This window comes from Bufo bufo, chromosome 4 (assembly GCF_905171765.1).
Source record: "Bufo bufo chromosome 4, aBufBuf1.1, whole genome shotgun sequence".
Lineage (NCBI taxonomy): Eukaryota > Metazoa > Chordata > Amphibia > Anura > Bufonidae > Bufo > Bufo bufo.
In genome coordinates this window covers 155,748,505-155,771,528 of record NC_053392.1, presented here as the reverse complement: position 1 = coordinate 155,771,528, position 23,024 = coordinate 155,748,505, and the positions used below count along the sequence as shown (strand labels likewise).

The 23,024-nt window shown below is 45.6% G+C and overlaps 1 protein-coding gene across 2 annotated transcripts in view; it reads right to left on the bottom strand.

The window, feature by feature from the left end:
• PLOD2 (procollagen-lysine,2-oxoglutarate 5-dioxygenase 2) overlaps positions 1-23,024 on the bottom strand; it is a 185,880-nt gene that overhangs the window by 51,977 nt on the left and 110,879 nt on the right. For both annotated transcript variants that reach the window (XM_040428046.1, XM_040428047.1), the window contains exons 9-10: positions 3,493-3,618; positions 32-153 (exon numbers count right to left, since the gene is read on the bottom strand). In XM_040428046.1, the coding sequence (XP_040283980.1) occupies positions 32-153; positions 3,493-3,618 (248 nt within the window). The remainder of the gene's footprint in view (positions 1-31; positions 154-3,492; positions 3,619-23,024) is intronic.

Here is a 23,024-nt window from a genome sequence, read left to right as displayed (position 1 = left end):
CATAGGACAGAAGGTATTTAGATTATATTACATTCCCATGTTTCTTGCTTCTGCTTGAGTAATAATTTCTTCGGGTCCCACTACTTTTAGGTTCTTAATGACTGTTTTGGCTTCTTTCCAGAATGTCTGAACATGTTTCTCATGATACACCTCCTGTAATGCAAATAAGAAAGTTCCTCTTGAGCACCTATTTGAAATCATTACATGATGTCTGAAAATACATAGATGACAGAATGAAAGACAATATAGCAAATTTCATAGCAATTTCATCCAGATGTATTAGTCTCCCACCTCATTTGGAAATACAGCAGAGACAAATAGTTCTGGTCTTATCCATAGCACCTCCTTTGTCCTAGGTTGTGGAGTGACATCCCTGTCCATAGAACAGATCGTAAACCAAGTAAAGGACATGATGTTGGTGGATCCAGGATTTTCTGAAGAAAATCATTACATGACTGGGTTCCAGGGCAGTCATTCCACGCAACATTGAGACTATTATTACACTGTAAACTTTCTTCTGCACGCAGGAAATGATTAAAGGGGTTATCCTGGTAAAGATAATGATCACCTATCCTCAGAATAGATATGGGGGATTCAGTCAGCACAACCCTATATGCAGGAGCACATCGCTATGGCGAAATACATATACAAAGAAAAGAACACAAATGCAATAGCACTCAGCAACCAGCACTCCGCCCTGCCTCCATGCTGGATGTTGAATGAGGCATTGGTGTACATTTTGGCCAAAGCGTAATAAGCCACTCACCACGTCAAGGTCGCCTCTATGAGTGGTCCCTAACACTAGTTCCTACCTGTTTATGGGCCATGACAGCCACACAAAGTCCAGGGAGCGCAGGTACAGCATGAACGCCAGGCACACTCTGCTTTTAACCCCGTCCGGTGCCGTTACAGCTTTCATCGGATCCAGGGATGCAAGTACCAACATGCATGCTGAGCCCACTATATACTTCTCCTGGAGCCAAATGGCTACTGGTAGGCCTTGTAGAAGTAGACTCAGTTTTATACTGCCTCATTCAACATCCAGCATGGAGGCAGGGCGGAGTGCTGGTTGCAGAGTGTTATTGCATTTGTGTTCTATCCTCAGAATAGGTCATCATTAACACATCTCTGGAGCTCTGGTCAGCGTTGCAGTCTTCCAGGAGCTTTCCAAACACAGCGCTGTACATCATATAGTGGCAGTGCTTGGTACTGGAGCTCAGCCCCATGGAATTGAATGGGGCTGAGCTGCAACTAGGCAATGTGACAATGTACGGTGATCACATGGCCTAGGAAGAGGTTGTGACACTCACAGAGTGCCCAGCCTCTTCTAACTGCTGATCACCTTGGGTCACAGAGTCGTGCCTTGCTGATCTGATATTGATGACCTATCCAGAGGATAGGTCATCAATAGTAATTCTCGGATAACCCCTTTAATTAAGTTGGGCTGCTGGGTCCCACTGGTTTCTGAAGGGATCTGATCCCGTCTTTTTCCCTTCTTGTCAAAGTAGTTTTATAGGACGGGGGCCAACTTTTCTCTGAGGGTGCATTGCACGGTCAGGTTTGCTGATGCAGTTTTGAAAGTCAAAACCAGGAGTGAATCTATGTGATTCAGTATATGAAATCAGACCATAAGCAACATCCCATCAATTTAACTAGATCGCCAGAAAAAAAAAAATCTGAAATTAAAAAGCATTAAACAACATGGCTGTAAGCAGGGGCATAACGATCGCAGTCACACCTTCTGCAGGGGAGGGGGCCCGCTGCATTCAAGTGTAATGGGAGCGCTCTGACGGGGCCCGGCATGAAGTACAGTGAGAATGCCAGGCCCAGTCAGAGTGCTCTTCAAACGTGAGGTGGGCGAAGACGCAAGGAGGGGAGGAGGCGCACTCACTGCCGGGCTGTTTGTTTTCAGAGTGAAAGTAGGGAGACCTCTCCGCTCCCTGCTTTACTGTTCTTCAGAGCTCAGACGCTCCCCCTGCAGGCCACACATCGCACTGCTGGCTGTGGGAGGAGCGCTGAAGGCTCGGGAATCGGCCTCCAGCACAGCCAGCAGCGCGATGTGAGTGTGGGAGCGCGTCATCAGGGAGGAGAGTAAGTATGCGTTTTTTTTTTCCATAAAGCTGCAACAAGGAGACAACAACTAGAGTGAGGGGGCACAAAAGAGCATAACCACTGTGAGGGGTACATATCTGAGTATCACTTCTGTGAGGGGCACATATCTGGCATAACCACTATGAGGGGGCACATCTGGCATAACCACTGTAAGGGGCACATATCTGGCATAACTACTGTGAGGGGCACATATCTGGCATAACTACTGTGAGGGGCACATATCTGGCATAACTACAGTGAGGGGCACATATCTGGCTATAACGACTGTGAGGGAGACATATCTGGGCTTAACGACTGAGGTGGCACATATCTGGGCATAACTACTGTGAGGGAGGCACATATCTGGGCATAACTACTGTGAAGGAGGCACATATCTGGGCATAAGGACTGAGGGGGCACATATCTGGGCATAACTACTGTGAGGGAGGCACATCTGGGCATAACGACTGAAGGGGCAAATATCTGGGAATAATTACTGTGAGGGGGCACATATCTGGGCATAAGTACAGTAAGGGGACACAAAAGTAGGCATAACTACTGTGACGGGAACAAAGGTGGGCATAACCGCTGTGATGGGGCCACAAGGAGGACATAACTATTTTGAAGGGACCACAAGGTGGGCTTAATTACTGTGAGGGGCCACAATGTGGGCATTAGTATTGTGTAGCAGCATTTAGTGGAAATGTCCTAGATTACCCTGCTATACATTGGCATGGCTCAGTCTTACAGGCCAGCACAGCGCCCCCTGATAGTGATTTCACAGGTACAGTCACCATCCCTTCCTTATGTGTGATTATTATTTTTTTTCTCTATCACCACAGGGACCTTGTTCTGGATCCAGCGGACATCACGCCAAAGCCAGTGACACCCTGGATGAGGTCGGACTAGATTTTATTAGGACTGGGTGAGTGTAGCCATGCATTGGGCTTAGGGCTCTTTAACACGAGCGGATCCTGTGCGGGTAATCCACTGCCTGAAAGAGAGCCAAGCCCCGCACTGGACAGCAGAGACACAGAGTTTTAGCATGATTGATAATGCCCTGTGCTTCTCTGTGACCTTTTTACTACAAAATCACAGTGAGAAAAAGATTTTGCAGTAAAAAGATCACAGAGAGGCATGGAGCATTATCAATCATGTTAGTGCTCCATGCCTCTGCTGTCCGGAACGGGGCTTGGCTCTCTTTCATGCAGCGGATTACCCGCGCGGCACCTGCTCGTGTGAAACACCCTTAGTGTAAAGAAAATCTGCCGCCTCTTTGTAAAAATGGGCGGGGGGGCCCGATCCAAAGTTTGCACTGGGGCCCATAACACTCTAGTTACGCCACTGTCTGTAAGACGATATGTAAAAGCCTGTAAAAGACAATCTTTTCGCAATACTTACACTGTTATGAATAAAGAGAGAGAGTTTCTCCTGGGGATAATCCAGTGCCAACAATCTAGTGAAGAACTCTGGCAGGAAGGGAGTGGCCTGCTCAATAAAAACTCCAACTGTTATCCTTGGATATTCCTAAAAAAAAACAAATTGGTTACATGCATTATGTTCACAGGCACAATAAGGGAACATTTAAATTGAATGAGAAAAACTAAACAAGTCAAGTATTCAATCAGATTTTTCTCAGAAAATAGGGGTTTTATATTGTTATATTTACTGTAGATCCTATCACGAGTAAATTCAGCCTCAATAGGGTGGCCATTTGCTTCACACCATAATAGAGGACATTGTAGTTCACGCCCAATTCCGATAAAACATGCCGCCAACTCCACCAAGACCCTCCCAGTAACAGTGCCATGCCTATTAGGCCCTGCCTAATAAGCTTTATGCTAAGGCCTTATATGCATTATGTCAGATTGTGACATAATACACTGCAATACATAAGTACTATAGTGTATTATATGGGTATGAGAATCACATGTTTGAAAAAAAGAAAACCCTGTTTTGCCTTTGCGTAACAAAATGTATACTTACCATATTTTTTGGACTATAGGGGGAAATCAGCAGCGAGTTATCTAGTCTTAAAGTTGCTTTAGGCCCATATTTTTTTATTTTCATAAGAGATAACATGAGAAACTCATCCCACAATTTGTTAACCATTTTCTCCTCAATATGGCCTTTTATTTATTCATTTATTTATTTATTTTTACACACGAAAAATGAGAAACAGATGAGAAAAAAAAAAATCTCCTGTGCCAAAAACTGAGCACAGATGATCAGAGATGCACTGATCAGTGCTTGGTGGTCACAGTTTGCACACAGAAAAACTGGTACAGACCTGTGCACTAATCACCCCCATAAAAGCCCCGTGCAACCCTCACTGTCTTTTACAGTGAAGGAGCGGTGATCAACCGGCCAGTCGCATAGATTGGGGTTGCATGAGGGATGAACAACTTCTCAGGGTCAGTAGGTAAGATGGCTACCTGACCCAGACCATAGCCATTTTAGCCCGGTCACTGTGCAATTAGACACAAAAAAACGTGTTTTTGTTACCGATACATGTATGACACATGTCTGGAACTTCGTTCCCACAGTGCAGTACATGTTTGGTGAGTGTTAGGAAGGGGTTAAAGTTTAAAGAGCAACTGTCAACAGAATCAACACTATTAAAGCAGTAACTCCTCTGTTAAGGTTGTTCTTGCAAATAAAAATAATACCTGCCATAATTATCAGTCAGTTGCGAAATTCCTGATAAAATGACCTAAAATGACCTTTATTCTTTATGCAAATGAGGGCTTCAGTGCACACTGAACCCATAACTAATTCAGAAACAAAAAGTATCATGCAAAAAACATTAGATTGATTTGCAGAACCCAACCAAAATGGTTAATAGGGTAAATCGTTAAATTCTATGATGTCTCACACTATCCTCCACTGTAGTCAAGCTGTACCTTATGGTCCATTTAATTTGTTTATTAATTTATGTATTGCTAACACATGCAACATGGTTCTTCCCATCTGCATGTCAATTCCACTTTTTCCCCCAGATGTTTAATGTTCCGCTTTCCATTTATGTTTGCAATGATGAGTTGTTTATTTTAGAGTCAGGCCAGCAGAATACTTTTATGGAAGGGGATAATTTAGCTCTCTCTAGACTAATATAGGACACATTTAAACTACTCACTGGATGAATACTCTGTACACAAAGGCTTAGTATTGAAATGCTTAGTAAAGTCAGGACATGACACCATATGTACATATTGTTTCTTGAAGATATATTACAGCTATAGATAAATGTCAGTGCATGAAAGTCTCAGAAGACCAATCAATATAGGACATATTGTTTGGGGAAAAAAGGGCTTATTAGCCGCTGTGTGGTGAAGTGTAAAAATTGCAGCCCTTTTTGGCATGTATTAGTGGCACAAAAAAAAACTTTATTTGCCGTTCAGCAGTGCAGTTATATGTTTTAAAGCCCTTTTTGTCGTGCATTAGTGGCAAAAAAAATTATATTTGCCGTTCAGTTATATGTTCTAAAGCCTTTTGTAGAGTGCATGAGTGGGAAAAAATAAGGGCCTATTTGCCGTTCAGCGGTGCAGTTATATGTTCTAAAGCCCTTTTATGGAGTGTATAAGTGGAAAAATGAAAATATATTTGCCATTCAGCGGTGCAGTTTTGTTTTAAAGCCTTTTGTGGAGTGTATGAGAGGAAAAAAGAAAAATATATTTGCCGTTCAGCGGTGCAGTTATATGTTCTAAAGCTCTTTTTTGCATGTATTAGTGGCACAAAAAAAGTATTTGCCGTTGTGAGGTGAAGTGAGAAAATTACAGACTTTTTTGGGGTGTTTTAATTTCCTTTTTATTTATTTGATATAACAGTATGTTAGACAGATGTGCCAGGCCCTGCACAGGGTAGTGGCAGAGGCCTAAATGTTTCTGGTGCCAGCACAGGTCGCAGCAGAGTAAGGGGGCGTGGCAGCAGGAGTCGCAGCGAAAGGCCTGAGCTTCCGGTGTCATCTAGCGGTCGTGTCTTGACCAGCAACCCAGCGGTTCTTGAATGGTTGACTCGGTCATCCACTTCATCCCAAGTGACATCAGACACCCCCAGCCAAGAGTTGGTGGGTTCGTCAGACACAACCCTTAGTAGGCATGGCACGGGAGCAGACCCTGTGCCCTCACCTATCCTCAACCTGCTTCTGTCCTTTTCTGTTCCCTCAGCCAGAGAAGTATTATATGCTGTAGGCCTAGCCCCACTATTCAGCGAGGACGAGCTACTAGAGGAAAGTCAGCAGCTTCTAGCCAGCCAAGATGTGGAGGAGACATCCGCCGCTTCCTCCGCTAGGCGAGCAAGTAGTGATGAGGAGAGTGGCGTGGGAGCTGGTGTTGCGAGCGGTGAGGCTCCTGACCCAGAGACCGTTAAGGAGGACACCAGTGACGTGCAGACAGTACTCGATGATGATGATGATAATAATGTAGCTGATCGCACATGGGATCCGGGTAAATTAGGGACTTCATTATCATCGGGAGAAGAGAGTGGCAGCTTGCCCGTGAGGCAGCAGCGGAGCCAGGAGTCAGCAGTGGGAGGTTGGGAGCCAAACGTGCCCGGGATAGACCACCCGCTTCACAGGAGCATACCTGCCCGGAAAGTAGTGGTGCACGGGTTCACCGAAGCAGCGGCTGTAGCAGTCAGTCAGTGCGTAGTGTTGGGGGTAAAATCACCTAATCGGCGGTGTGGCAGTTTTTTGTTAAGCCGCCGGAGGGGAACATAACCATATGTAGAATCTGTTGGCACCACGACCCTGCGTCAACATATGCAGCATCACCATAAAGTGGCCTGGGGAAACCGTGGCTCTGATGTGGTATTCCAGCCTGCTGCAGCAACCGCTGAATCACCCAATGGCATGCACCCGGTTTCAGGCAGTCAAGGCTCCACCACCTCAGCCGAAGGGAGCTGTCTGACCTTCCCATCATCTGCTGGTCCTGATGCTCCTGCTCCTGCTCCTCCTGCTCCTCCTCCTACTCCTCGTCAGTCATTCAGTCAGCAATCGATCACAGAAGTGATTGCCAAGAGACATCAGTATACGTGCACTCATCCAACGGCGCAGAAGCTGAATGTCACACAGGGAAGGAACTGCTCTGTGTCCTTCATCAAGAAATCGAATCCTCGCCTTCTCCACGACAACTCAAAATCAGAACCATGGTGACTGACAATGGGAAGAACATGTCAGCGCTGCGTCAAGGAGGGCTGAGCCATGTGCCCTGCATGGCACACGTGTTCAATCTGGTTGTCAAGCGGTTCCTGAAGTCTTCCACCCATCTACAAGACATCCTAAAAATGGCCAGGAAACTTTGCATGGACTTCAGCCACTCGTACACAGCAAAGCACACCCTCCTTGAGCTGCAGCGGCAGAACGGTATCCCCCAACATAGGCTGATATGCAATGTTTACAACACCCATTGGAATTCCACCCTCCATATGTTGGACTGACTATACAAACAGAGAAAGGCCATAAATGATTTCTTGATGATCCAAGCAGACAGGAGTACTCCTCTGTGTAACTTCGATGTCAGCCAGTGGCAGCTCATGCGTGACACCTGCCGTTTGCTCAGGCCCTTTGAAGAGGTAACGTTATTTGTTAGTTGCCAGGACTATGGGATGACCAACATCATTCCACCGCAGGGAGTTCCTCCGAGTGACTTGCACAGATGGCCCGATGCATGCTCACGCCATCGTCCATCCTCTCGCAGGTCTGACCGTGGGGGCCCTCTGCACTCACATTCCTCTGCGATGGCTGCTGCGGCGGGAGGGGGGGTAGGAGCAGTTCCAGCTCCATCAGCAGCAACTTGAGTCTAAAGTTGCTGATGAGCAGCTTTCTTTACCCGCCTAGTGAAGAAACTACTCACCAGAGGCAGCAGCTAGACCTGGAGCAGGACCTGAACCAGCAGGTGGTGGCATACTTGGACAGTACCCTGCCACCCCACATTGAAGATCCACTGGACTACTGGGCAGCCAAAATGGATTTGTGGCCGCAACTAGCAGAGTTTGCCCCAGAAAAGCTGTCCTGCCCGGCCAGTAGTGCGGCGGGGACCATAGTTACCAGAAGAAGAACTCGCCTGTCCACCCAAAATGTGGAGAAGGACTTGTCAAGATGAATCAGGCGTGGATCATCCAGGGTTTCCACCCACCAATGCCAATGCATCAGACTAGATCATCCATGATGCCACACCAACACTTTCACAAAAGCGACCGGTTTCTTCTGGCTGCCTGCCTGCCTCAGCTACTATTCTGATGCTGCCACCCGCCTGAGGCCACACATCTGATGCCAAGTGCTTCTTTCACCCACCATCTTCAGCTGATACTTGTATTGCCACCCACCTCCCCACTCTCACCGGGTCACTCTGTGGTCTCCTGATGCTGCTGCCACCTCCACACTGTCGCCTTGCCACTCTGTGGTCTCCTGCTGCTGCTTCTGCCACCTCCACACTGTCATTGTGCCACTCGGTGGCCTCCTCCTGATGCTGCTGCCACCTCCACACTGTCATTGGGCCTCTCTGTGGCCTCCTGATGCTAACGCCACCTCTACACTGTTTCCACCTCACCACTATGTCATAAGTCCACTCTGTGGACTTCTCATGCTGTTCCCACCTTCCCCACTTCATGACTGGACTGGGCCACTATTTTGCCTTTTGGCCTGGCTGACATCATTTATTTTACCCTTCTTCTGATCTGTCAGAAGGAAGGAAAAATGAGACGCACAATGGATCCTGTCTGTGTAGCAGCTGTAAGGCCTGTATGGTCCCATCAGAATTGGCTTGCAATTTGGTAGCCAAAAGCAGGAGTGGGTGCAAAACACAGAAGACATGCAAATATTTCAGTCACGTGTTATCTCTGTTTTGGATCCACTCCTGTTTTTTTTGTCATTATCAATACTGATGGATTACTGACCAAATGCTGACCTAGTGAAGGCGGATGCTCAACAGACAGGATCCGTTTTTTGAGGGTTATTGTTCTGACGGATCAGAAGAAGGGCAAAATAATCAGTGACTTCAACATAAACTTACTGCTGACACCCTTTCCACTCTGTCTGGGGGCTCTACTTGTATAAGCGTTTAACAGAACAGGTTCTGTAGACATCTATGTGGAATCAGCTAACGGTGTAAAAGGAGTGCGTGTTTTCTTGGCGCTAACATCGACCTGTAAGGCTGGAGTTCATACTTGAGTAATTTGGTCAGTTTTGGCACTGTGACTGCCCAAATAAGTGAAGTGTGCAGTGATTCTAAGAGCCTGTCATCTGCATGTCATACTGACTCACAGTATCATTTCTCTACCACAGCAAACTCCCTATGAATATCACTGCAAGGCACAGTTCTGTACATTACTATAAAGGGTCTCTGCAGTCAGAAAATAGTTTAGTTAATAGTTTTTTTTTATGTGATTTGCCGCAAATAAATTTGGATCAAAACTAATTGTTTTCGAGAAATTCGGCGAATCGGCTGAATCAAATTTTTTAAAAATTCGCTCATCTCTAATGAGGAATAAGGACATAACATGTGAGCTTATATCTACGTGTCTGGATACTTTTACTCCCAACAAGTACTGTATACACGCCTGTATCCTGAGCACTAATAGACGGTATGCAAATTATGGCATTGATAGATAATTTACAGTCAGAACACTTGCTGACACATGCATTGATAACTTGAGTCCACAATTCATTATTAACAATTTTTAGGTGTCTGTGATTAAAAAGAGTCTTCTGTTTTGGTCCCATGTTCAAATGTTCCCACATTGCTGAGAAAAATGATGTTTAGATATATACACATGAGCCTCTAGAAGCGACAGGGAGGTTACCATTACTCTTAGAGGCTCAGCTCTTTCAACAACTGTTGTCCCCTCTCCACTTTTATTGACCGGTCCAGGCAGTGAAAACATCATGATGCCTACCAATCAAAGTGGAGAAGGTGCTGCAGTTGTAGAGAGAGCAGAGCTTCTAGGTATAACAGCAACACCCCTGTTGCTTTTAGGGGCTCATTAGAATATATTAAAACATAATTTTTCTCAGCAATGTGAGCATAATGGACACGGGACCTATAAAGATGCCTTCAGCTGCCAAGTGCACATGTAACAGGTCAGCCATTTTTATAGGTAGATACAAATCTGCTGACAGATGCCCTTTAAATAGTAAACGACTAGTTTTAATAGTTATGTACAGCAGCTGTGTTGGGTATTGCAGCTCATCCTCATTCAAGTTATTGGGGTTAAATTACAACATCAAACAGAACCACCTTAATGATCTTCTGGTTATGTAAGAGCTTATTCAATTATTGAGTCAGTAAAGCAAACGATTCAGCTTTCTTGCCACAGCAGACTGTTCACAATTTCATTTGTCTATTTACAGTGATTGTCTCACGGGCGTTCCCATGACAGGTGGCAGGAGATCGGTGAGACTGGCAACACGTGGTTTGCTCTGACAGGTTTTCCTTGTAGATCAATAGGCGTCTGTTTTGTTTCTGGTAATGGCCACTCCCTTTGCCTCACGTGTTGCTAATGTGGTCATTTAACCTTCCTTATTTATTGTTGCTTCTCCCACAATGCTGTGCGGTTTATAGCTTCAGTTTCAGTTGTGGATAGCTGGGGTGTGGATCTCGGCGGAGTTTCTGGTGCTTCCATAGCCCCTTTAAAGTTAAAGTCTTTCCTTTCCCTTTTTGTATTTTGTTTTGGGTTCTGTGTGTTGTATTTGCCTATTGTTTGTATTAGGCCTGAAGGAGACTCCTGTTAGTCCTTCCTTTTGGAGGAACAGGTAGTCTTGTCCCTGCCATTAGTACCAGGGTTCTATAGGGCTAGATAGGACTCTAGGTATTCATGCATATGAACACACCTACCTCTGGGGTCTGTTCATACTGGTAGTCAGACAGGATTTTGGTTAGGGTTCTACTAGGATGTGTCCATCTTCCTTCCCCTAGTTCTCAGGCCTGATTACCAGTTCACTCCTTCCCTCTTATGCTAGGTGTGGTGTTTTCCTCCCACACCGAAGCGTGATAGATTGTTCCAAGTCTATGACCTAATTTACTAGCCACTGTTTGTCAGTCATCCAAAGTAAATCATACATTTGGAATCCAGTTTTTCCTACTGTCTACCCCATGTAACAGTAAACCATTTCGGAAACGTTCCTTGTGTATAACACATATAATCACCGCTAAACATAAATACATGGAGACCTCAAGCTGCAAAACAGATTTGTTGTTGCCAAAGGGATTTCCAGCCTTCCCAATCACATTGTTTTGAAATAATGCTTGGTTCTAATTACAGTTTATATGGTTCTTGCGTGTCTTTTTACAAGGCTAGCAATGAGCAAATAAATGTAATAAAAGAAGACATGTAATGTCTCAACGAACTTGTGAAAGGAAACCATGAACTTCAGGTGGAGGATAAACAAAATTGCAGAGCTAAATGAATATTAAAGTGGAACATCTGTGGACTTAAATAACCAACACATACAATTTTTTCCATATTAATCCTTCACTGATAATCTCATTCCCGTAGACATTTTCAACACAAAATTACAGTCCAAATACTTCACTTGTTACTAACCACAAACTGACAACCTTTTTAAAAATAATTATTTAAAAAATGGTATTTGATCATGGGTTGATTTGGATAAACTGGGTGGTGTAAATATTCTTCACTGAAAAAAATCTTGGGAAATTATTCAAAGACCATGAAATCTAAAGTAATTACACAAATGTGCTAAATATGTTATATTGGATTTGTTTTCAGTTAGATTATTTAAAATTGTCACTGACTTGTCACGTAACTTTGCTTAAAAAAATAATACAAGCGACCATAAGAAACTTTGTAATATATCTTATCAGAGAGAGAAGTCTACTACTCATGCTATTAGCTGTTTAACTCCCTTTGCCAATTGCTTTTCACTTTGAAAATATCTTAAGCCCATCCAGGATAGATTAGCTCTATAGAAGACAAAAGGATCATATTATGTCAATACAACTCCATGGAGAGTGGAGGGAGAGGAGTGAGAGAGATAGGACTCTAACTATATAGGAAGTTTACATTTCAGCCCAAGCCCTTTATTGGTAGCCATGAAGGTCAGTACTTCTCTATGTCCTCCATGAGACAGCTTCTGAGTGAAGAAGAGAAGGTTACAGAGTAGATTCTCTTCTATTGTCTGTGTGCAGTGGATGGCAGCTAGTCTTCACTAACCATTTTTTGTAAAACTACAAACTAGATATTTAGCATGCACAGGGGAAAACTGCAAAAAAAATGGCAAATACAAGTCATACAGGGGTCATTTATTATTCTGAAACACTACTAAATCTTTGACTTTGCCCCTCTCACACCAGGTCCAAATACGTGACCATGACGTGGGCAGTGAAGGGGCCAAAGACCAATCTGGTTTGCCACTTTCTACGTGCGTTTCAGGCATAGAAAAAGGTCAAACAGCTCGGAAGCTTTCTTATATTTAAAACGGTCTCTGGATGCGCCAAAGTTATGGATGCGCCTCTTCAGAATGTCGGCAGATCCACCCCCAGCTTAAGGCTTTATTACGACTGCCGTCTAAAACGCCAGTCTTAATAAAATGTACCCCATGGTTTTCAAATATAGTGTTGTATGTCGTGTACACACACTATACAATTAATTAATGCAAAGTTTGTTGAAAGGTTAGTTACACTTTATGTGCAGGCATCAAGACTCTACTTTCCTTATAGAACAGTTCTCTGAATATTGAACATTAAAATAAATGTCTCTTTTGCAGTGTATGTTTGGCTTTATAAAAAACTGGCCTCAGAAGTTTTTGTATTAATGGAAATTTTATGTGTGGCAGTACCTATGACATCAAGGGCTTTCTCATTGTACTAATCCAATTTTCTACAACCATTGCATCTCATATTTAATTTTTTTAGATCAGCTGGTTAGCAATAGTGTGCTTCGAATTTGTACCTCAAGGAATAATCACAGTATTTTTTTTTTATATTCCCAGTGATCCAGAGTGTTTATTAGTGAAGAAATATAAAGTGTTATGTCTATTTTCCATGGTGGTCTGGATGGACATGTTCTTATATCTAATATCGCTGGAGGTCTAGGGTGAATCAGAGATTAATACTTTGCGGTTAGGATAGTATTAACATAATTATTTAAGCTTGAATAGAAATTAGTGTTGAGCGAGCATGCTCAGCCGAACAGCTATCCGGCTCGAACATCGCTATGCTCAGCACATTGCGGTGTTCGGCCGAACACCACGTGTGCTCGTGCACGATGCTCGAGTCTTCTCCCTGCACGTTTGTTGGCTGATACGCAGCAAATAAACGTGCAGGTAAGTACTGGCATTGACTGTAATGCCGTAGCCATGTTGGCTACTGGCATTACAGTGATTGGCTGGCTGAAACGCATCATCGGGTGCTATATAGCACCTGTTGACACGTGTTCGGCTCAGTTTTAGGGCTCATTCGCACAGTCAGTGTTCGGTCAGTGATTTCCATCAGTAATTCTGAACCAAAACCAGGTGTGGCTCTAAACACAGAACATGTGCAGATCTTTCCCTTATACCATATATCTGTGGAGGCTCCAATCCTGGTTTTGGCTGACAATTACGAATGGAAATCACTGACTGAACACTGACGTGTGAATAAGGCCTTACTCAGGGAGAGCTGTGCTGAAGAAGGGACAGAGTGTAGGGAGTGAAATAGTAATATTTTATTGAAAAACATGTTAGAGACCCAAAGGTCTTTTTAAGGACTATTGTATCTGGCAGCAATATAATTATTAGCGCAATCTGCGCTAAATTGCGTGGAATTGTTAGAGAACCCAAAAGTCCTTTTAAGGAGTATTGTATCTGTCAGCAATATATATTTTTAGCGCAACCTGCGCTAAATACCTTGCAATTGTTTGGCCGATTCAGACAGCGACATTATCTGCGCTACATCTCCTGTGTGACGTGTGTGCAGTCTAAAAATATCTGTGACATCCAGTGTACTTTTTCCGTAGACGGTGTCCGATGCGGACAGTTACATTACCTGCGCTACATCTACTGTATAACGTTTGCATATCCGAAATATCAGTGACATTCAGGAAAAAAATTTCACCGCTGGTGACAGCGACATTATCTGCGCTACAACTCCTGTATAACGTTTGCACGTCCTAAATATCAGTGACAATAATTCAGTGTAATTTTTTATTAGCCGCTGCTGACAGCGACATTATCTGTGCTACATCTCCTGTTTAATGTGTGCGCATCCTAAAAATATCTGTGACATTCTGTGTACTTTATTTGTGCATACATTTACAGAACCTGCGCAACTGTACGTGTGACATACTTGCAAGCATATATATCATTTAATATGCACAAGGCGAGCAGTAAGGGATGGGAAATGGCCGTGCTGCTGATGGTGCACGCAGAGGACGTGGCCCTGGGCGCGGTGAAACCGTGCCTGCTGCCAGAGCACAAGAAACACACTTATCCACAATACCTAGCTTCATGTCCCAGTTTACAGGGCGACGCGGGACACCACTCTCGAAGTCAGACCAGTGCGACCAGGTGGTCAGTTGGATTGCAGCAGATAATGCTTCCAGTCGGTTAAGCGCCACCTTGTCTTCCACAAAGTCCAATCTCAGTAACCAAGAGTCTGGTCAACAGAATCCTCACCCTGGTAGTCCTTCCTCCCACGATGGAGAGTCTTGGCAAAAAATTATCCCACAATCGGATATTCCGACAAGCTCTTCATCGCCATTCCTTGATTTGGGCCTCTTGACAAGCCAGATTGAAGAGGGACTTGAGGAGATATTGTGCCCCGATTCCAAAACTCTTAAGCATCCACAGTCACAAAAAAAAGACGGTGGAGATTGGCAATTAGTGTTTCACAAGGTGGATGATGATAATGATGATAAGACACAGTTGCCAATAAGTCAACCGCAACTAGTGTCTCAAGAGGTTGATGATGAGGATGAGACACAGTTGTCAATAACTGAGGTTGTTGTTAGGTCAACAAGTCAGTAGGATAACCAGAGTGAGGAAGTGGAAGAAGAGGTGGTAGACGAGGAAGTCACCGACCCAACCTGGGAAGGTGGCAAGCCGAGCGACGACAGCAGAACAGAGCGGGAAGGATCCGTAGCACCGCAACAGTCTGGAAGAGGCAGTGGGGTGGCAAAGGGAGAAGGCAGGCCACACCAAACAGGCCAGCAACTGTTCCTCGGAGCACCCCCTTGCGGCAATCTCCCTTGCAGAGGGGTAGAAGTTACGCTATCTGGCGCTTTTTTGAGGAAAGTGCGGACGATAAAATAATTGTCATTTGCAACCTGTGCCATATGAAAATGAGCAGGCGCAACACTAGCAACCTCACCACCACCAGCATGATCTACCACATGGCAACAAAGCACTCTAATAGGTGGGCTGAATGCCTGGGTCCACAATCCATGTCTGCAGATCACAACACTATATCCCCTGTGTTACGTGCTGGCCAATTCCCTGTCCAAGACGCAGAGACAGATGTCTATACCCCAGACCTTTGAATGAAAGCACAAATACCCAGCCACCCACCCACAGGCCATAGCGCTAAATGCACACTTTTCCAAAATGCGGGCCCTGGAAAGGTCGCAATTTAGGCTTGTGGACCTGCGTTACTCTGTCCCCAGACGCCAATATTTTTCATGGTGTGCGGTCCCAGCCTTACACCAGCATATGTTCCGTAACATCATCCATCCCCTGACCAACGCAGTAGTTATTCAGAAGGTCCACTTAACGACTGACACATGGACAAGTGCTTATGGCCAGGGACACTACATTTCCCTGACGGTACACTGGGTGAACGTTGAGGAGGCCGGGAGCGAGTCATACCCTGGAATGGCACATGTGCTATCGAAGCCAAGGATTGCGGGCCCTACTTCTATCAGGGTTTCCGCCACCACCTACGTTAGTGCCTGCAACTCCACCTTCTCCTCCTCCACTTCCACCTCTGAATTATCATCTTGCAGCACCAGTCAGCCATCAGTCAATAGCTGGAAGCAGTGTAGCACTGCAAAGGGGAAGCGGCAACAGGACGTGATTAAACTGATCTGCTTAGGTGACAAAAAGCACACCACCGCAGAGCTGTGGCAGGGGGAAAGGGACTAGACTGAGCTGTAGCTCTCACCACTCAACCTACAACCATGCATGGTTGTGTCGGATAATGGCTGTAACTTGGTGGTGGCTTTGGAGCTCGGCAAGCTCACACACATACCATGCCTAGCCCACGTGTTCAACCTAGTGGTTCAGCGGTTTCTCAAAACTTACCCCAATTTGCCTGAGCTACCGGTGAAGGTGCGCCGCGTGTGTGCTCATTTCTGCAAGTCATCGACAGCTTCTGCTGGTCTGACAATGCTGCAGCAGCGCTTGCAATTGCCAGCTCACCAACTGTTGTGCGACGTGAGCACGCGCTGGAACTCTACGTTCCACATGTTGGCAAGGCTTTGTGAGCAACAGAGGGCAGTTGTGGAATACCAGCTGCAACATGGTTGTCACCTTTCCAGTCAGCTTCCGCTATTCACAAGCGACGACCATCCCACTTCTGTGTCTACTCAAATGCTCGCTGCTCACAATTAAGGCGGAAGCTTTGCATGTGGAAGAGGTGGAAATAGGGAAAGACAGTACACAGGGTGATAGCCAGACCACCCTCAGTTCGTCTTCTCAGTGCAAATTGGATGATGATGAGGAGGAGAAGGAGCAGTAGATGGTTGCCTTTGCTACAGAGCATATTACCCATGGAAGTTTTATTCCATCTATTCAGCGTGGATGGGTAGAAGAGGAGGAAGAGGATTAGGAGATTGAGAGTCATCCTCCTGATAAGGACAGCAAAGTCTTGTCTCTTGGGACTCTGGCACACATGGCTTACTTTATGTTAGGCTGCCTTTCCCGTGACCCTCGCCTTTCACGCACTTTGGCCAACACCAATTACTGGTTGTTCACCCTTCTTTACCCACACTACAAAGAGAACTTCTCATCTCTCATTTTTGTGTTGGAAAAATTGCTCCAAAAATTTCCAGCTTACAACGCTGGCTGCAGAGTACGTAGATCCTTGGCCAACCGAGGAGGGGAGACGAGGGGAACACACAGCAGTTCCAACAGAGGCAGGGCAACACTCTCCAAGGCCTGGGACAGTTTTATGACACCCCGCCAGCACCCTCAACTTGATGCGCGGCCTGTCAAAAGGAGGGAAAAATTTTGGAAGATGGTGAAGGAGTACGTAGCAGACAGTGTCAGCGTCCTCGGTGATCCCTCAGTGCCAACTATTGGCACGAACTGGTGCTCTACGTGGAGGTGCTGGCCTGCCCCGCCGCCAGCGTTTTGTCAGAGCATGTATTTAATGCTGCTGGGGGCATAATAACTGATTAACGCATCCGCATGTCAACTGAAAATTCTGACCGGTAGTGATGGATGAACATCGGCCGGGACGTATTGCGAACGCGCGTTTGCGATCAAATGTTCGTGAAGCGCGCTTTCGCGTCGCTCGCCATTCACATTAATGGCAGGCGAACTTGAAGAACCTTCAGGTCATATTTGCAGCCACAGAATACTTACTACACAAATAGTCCCACAACATGGACAGTGACATACCAAGAGGGGGATCAATGGCAAAAATTCCCACAAAAAATATGTATTTTAATCAGGTGCTATTTTTATGCATCTTAAAGGAAAACTATGAAAAATGTGCCCTGCTGGAGCCTAGAAAATTTTTATTTTAGGCCACAGGAGTACAGGCCCTAAAAATTTGGCATTCACCTGACAGAAAAGAACAAGTGATTATGTGGCTGGAGCTATATTATACGGTCACTGGATAACAATTTTACTGTAAGCCAGTGGAGTACAGGCCCCAAAAATTAGGTCACCTGACAGAAAAGAACAAGTGATTATGTGTCTGGAGGTACATTAGGCGGTCACTGGATAAAAATTTTACTGTAGGTCACTGGAGTAGAGGCCCAAAAAATTAGGCATTCACCTGACATAAAAGGCCTTTTATGCCGCTGTATATACATAAAAAACATAAGCCCATTCTTTGTTATGGGTGGTGGCGGATATGTGTGGGCTGGCATGAGGAAATTCAATTACACGTGGTAGTCACAGGTGTTGAATTCCTCCGAGATCCATGCCTCATTAATTTTTAGAAATGTGAGGTAGTCCAACTGTCGTGAGCTAGGTGAGTGCGCTTATGGGTCACAATCCCCCCTCCTGCACTGAACATCCTTTCGGACAGGACACTCAACGAGGGGCAAGCCAAGAGTTCCATGGCAAATTGTGCCAGCTCTGGCCAGAGGTCAAGTCTTTGGTCTGTACTGTGTGTGTGTGTGTGTATATATATATATATATATATATATATATATATAGAGAGACAATTCTTTGTTCTGGGTGGTGGCGGATATGTGTGGGCTGGCATGAGGAAGTTCAATTACACGTGGTCATCACAGGTGTTGAATTCCTCAGAGATCCATGCGCTTATTGATCATGATCCCCACTGCTGCGCTGAACGTCCTTTTGGACAGGACACTTGAAGAGGGGCAAGCCAAGAGTTCCATGGCAAATTGTGCCAGCTCTGGCCAGAGGTCAAGCCTGCACACCCAGTATTCCAGGGGTTCCTCGCTTCTCAGAGCGTCCACATCGGTCGTTAACCCGATGTAGTCGGACACCTGTCTGGCTAGGCGTTCCCTGAGGCTGGATCCAGAGGGCGGCTGTCAATGGGTTGTTTGCAAGAATGATCTCACATCCGAAGTGACCAACACATCTTTAAGTTTACTCTGAATTTTATTGAAATCACCATTTTTAAAAAGGAGTGGTGACATTATATAAACATAAATATTACAAACAGACCACGCAGGGTCCAGTGCATAAAGTAACAATGAGACTAGTTGTTATCAGCAACACGTATGGAGAGCATATACAAATCATCAATAAATGAATAGACATATGAATGCATATATAGACAACTTACTACATGTGTCCATGGTGATGAAAACCAGCAACACTCAATGGTCTATGCAACCGATTGCCAATTCCATTCTTTGTGGCTCTAAGTCTTTCGCCATTAAGCAAAACATCAACATGGGGAGTGACAGGAGGAGAGGAAGGAGGGAGGTGGTGGGGGGAGAAACATCATTAAAAGATGCTAATATAGATATAAATGTAAAAGATAAGTGGACCTGACCTAAAGGAACTAAGATAGGTCTTGAGTGCTACAAGTACTCATTACTCTCCTATCAAGTCATTAAACTCCGGTGAGTCCAAAAACTGAAGTAAGGGGTCGCAACTACGCGCTAAAGATTCATCCCTTTCTTGCTCAATTGCAATCAACTCTTCCATACGCAGTATAAATCTTAGCTCTCTTGCCCATTCAAGCAAAGTGGGTGGAGAACTGGACTTCCAATGTCTGTGGATAACTATCCTGGCAGCTGACAGGAAATGTTGCAGAACCCCTTTCTTGACCTGGGCAAGAGAGCCAGGAATCAGGGATAGAAGGGTAAGTTGTGGAGTGTTAGGGATTGTCCTGCTTGAGTAAGCATAGATCTGTAGGATACGTTCCCAGAACGAGTGGATTTTCGGACAACTCCACCAAATATCAGCAAGGAACCCCTATCATTCTCGCATCTCCAGCACTTATCTGACACCGTAGGGAACATCTGATGTATTTTAGTAGGACATTAGTACCATCTTGAGAGAATTTTGTAATTCTTTTCCTTGACCTGTGACGCCAGTGAAATTCCATGGGAGAACATACACATCTTCTCCACCTCCTCCCCTGTGAACCTGACCTGCAAATCAGTTTCCCATCTATCGAAAAATGATGCCCTTTCTCCACTATGTATATCCAGGAGCACTCTGTATAGTGTGGACAAGGTACCTTCAATTATGCCTTGTTGTAGATATAGCCTATCAAAATCTGTCATTGGGTTCACCATTCCTCCAGAGAATGTGGTTCCAAAAAAGGAAGTTAATTGAGCATATCCCAGCCAGGAAGCCACGCTGATTGCTGCGTTCTGGCGTAAATTTTCAAAGGAGGATAGTGACCCCCCTGACAGGACATCCCTAATTCTCATTAAATCGTTATGTGTGGTTTTGATGAGAAAGGATGATGGAATCATGCCCGGGATAAACGCTGGATTCCCATGGAGTGGGGTCATAGGACCTGGTCTGAAGGTGATTTGAGACTTGGAAATCCATTCCTCCCAGATGACAACAGCATGTCGTACAAGGAACGGGAATTCCTCTTGAGGGGGTCGGTCATTTATATTTAGCCAGGGTATGCCTTGAAGAGAGAGAGACGATAAAGATTGTTCCAGAGCGACCCAAAGTTTTTTTAAGCCTTTATGTCTCCAATCTAAAAGTCTAGCAAGTACCGCCGCTTCATGATAAAGGTGAATATCTGGTAATCCAAACCCCCCAAGGGATTTATGTTTGATCAGGTCTTTTTTATTCAGTCTAGGTTTACTAGTGTGCCAAATAAACCTATTGAGAGCCCTTTGAATCTCTAAGAAGTATTTTTTAGGTACATGAATAGGTATAGTTTGAAAAAGGTATAAAAACCTGAAATGTCCATTTTGACAGTGTTCAAACGACCAAACCAGGAAAGGTGTTTAAGTTTGTATGTCTGTAATTCCTCAAGGGTTCTTTTCTGTAACGGTAGCCTATCAAGCATATACAAGGTGGAGTTCTGACGGGCAGGTGGTGTCGCCACTGAATGTCAGCAAGGCGAGCCATGGCCGTGTAAGATCTTCTAAAATGGCAAGAGATTTTCCTGGCCTGCCACAAGACATCCTGGACCCCGGGGGATTTGGCAATGAATCGCTGCACGACAAAGTTCAGGACGTGTGCCATGCACGGCAAGTGTGTCATTTTGCCCTGTTTCAGCATGCTCAGCAGATTGGCACCGTTGTCGCACACCACTTTACCAACTGTCAAATTGAGCGGGGTTAACCACTGATCGTCCTGTGACCGCAGAGCTGAAAGCAGTACAGGACCGGTGTGGCTCTTGGCTTTCAGGCACAACAGACGCAGCACACCATTGCAACGTTTCACCTGGCACCAATAGGTTCTGGGGAGCTTGAGGGGTGCAGCGGAAGAGGCGGTAGCAGTGGAAAAGGAGGAGTCAGCCGAGGTGGAGACGGAGGATGGAGTAGGAGGAGGAGAAAAAGAGGCAGGCCTGCATACAGTTTGTGGCATTAACACCAAATCCACACGGGTGCCACGGGTTGCACGATTGACAGCTGTCAGAAGGTTCACCCAGTGGGCAGTTAAAGTTATGTACCTTCCCTGCCCGTGTTTGCTAGACCACCTTGTCTGTGGTCAGATGTCTCTTGGCACAGACACTGTGCCAGAGATACATTTACTTGCCGCTAAACGTGGCCATAAAGCTCTGGGATGCCCTTCTGGGAAAAATATTTCCTTCCGGGGACCTTCCATTGCGGTGTGCCATTGGCCCCAAATTTTTTGCAGTTCAGACAAGCCAGCGGTCAGCCATCAGCCGTTGGGCAAGAGGGTTATCCGGCATCAGCAACTTTTTACATTCGAACATTTGGGCCACGGAAGCCGGCCTTTTGCCAGATGAATGTGATGATGGCGCGGTGGAAGCTGGAGTGGAGAACAAATGGGAGGAGAGAGGAGAAGGAGAAGAGGCAGGATGTAAAGCACCGGGAGTGTGGCTTTGTGGGTTTTGACGGTGTTGCTCCCACTGGGCTCGGTGATGGGAGGTCAGGTGCCTTCTAAAGGCGGTCATCCCTAGGTGAGTTTTGGGCTTACCGTGACCTATGCGTTGACACCACAGGATGCAGTTGGTAACACTATTGTCAGCAGCTGACACGTTAATAAAAGCCCACACTGGGGAGGCATGTGACGGCGTCCTGGGAGCACCAGATGTGACCGTGCATGGTGGATGGCTCGTTCCAGATACATTTGCAGTCTGCTTTTTGCCTCCTGTGCACTGCGAGTTCTGCCTGCTTCTCCTCCTTCTACCCCCTATCTGCTGCTCTGTCTCTCCCTCTAAACTCTCCTCCTCTTCCTCTCTTGTGGGCACCCACGTGACATTCGTCAACACGTCATCATAGTCACCTTCACCTCCACTGACATTAGTGATCTCGGAGTAGGCAGAAACAGCGGGAACCTCCGTACTTGGGCTGATCTGGGTACGGTCGTCAGACCGCTGGGTGGCGGCCATTGCTACCTCCTCTTCCTCATCCGATGCCAAGAATGGCTGCGCATCGGTAAGGTCTGGGAATAGATGGGAAAATAATTTCTCTGACTTGAGTGGAGGGGCTATGGTGCAGGTGGTGTCTTTGGGGGTGCACTCAGCAGAGAGTGAGGATGGTGCAGATACAGAGGATGAGAAGGGGGCAGAAGTGGAAGGCGGAGTGAGCCACTCAACCAACTCTGGCGCGTCCTTTGACATAATCACCCGCACCTTCTCCAACTTCCCACTTAGGCTCCAGCCTGGTGCACCTGCCCGACCCCTACCACCTCTGCGTAATGGCCTGCCTCTTCCTCTGCCTGTCATGTTCAAAATGACCCTGTAACAAAGTCCCTATAGAAGAGCAGTATTTGTGGAAGCAGGTATATTGCAGGCCTCAATCAATATTTGGTCTTAGCCTGTATATCAATCTCCTCAATCAGTATTTTGTGGAGACAGGTATATAGAACCCCTTAATGAGTATTTGCAGGAAGCTGGTATATCAAACCCCTTAATCAATATTTGGTGGAAGCTTGTGTATCGCAGGCCTTAATCAATATTTCATGGAAGCTGGTGTATCACACCCCTTAATCAGTATTTTGTGGAAGCAGGTATATCGTACCCCTTAATCAGTTTTTTTGGGGGCAACAGGGATATCACACCAGTTGCAATTAGTTATTCCAATAGGGTTTGGCCCTCTATCTAGCTGTAGTATTGCAGCAGAACCACACACAACTGCTGCACATTACAAATGCACTATAATATGCTTTAGAAGTTAGAAAGTAT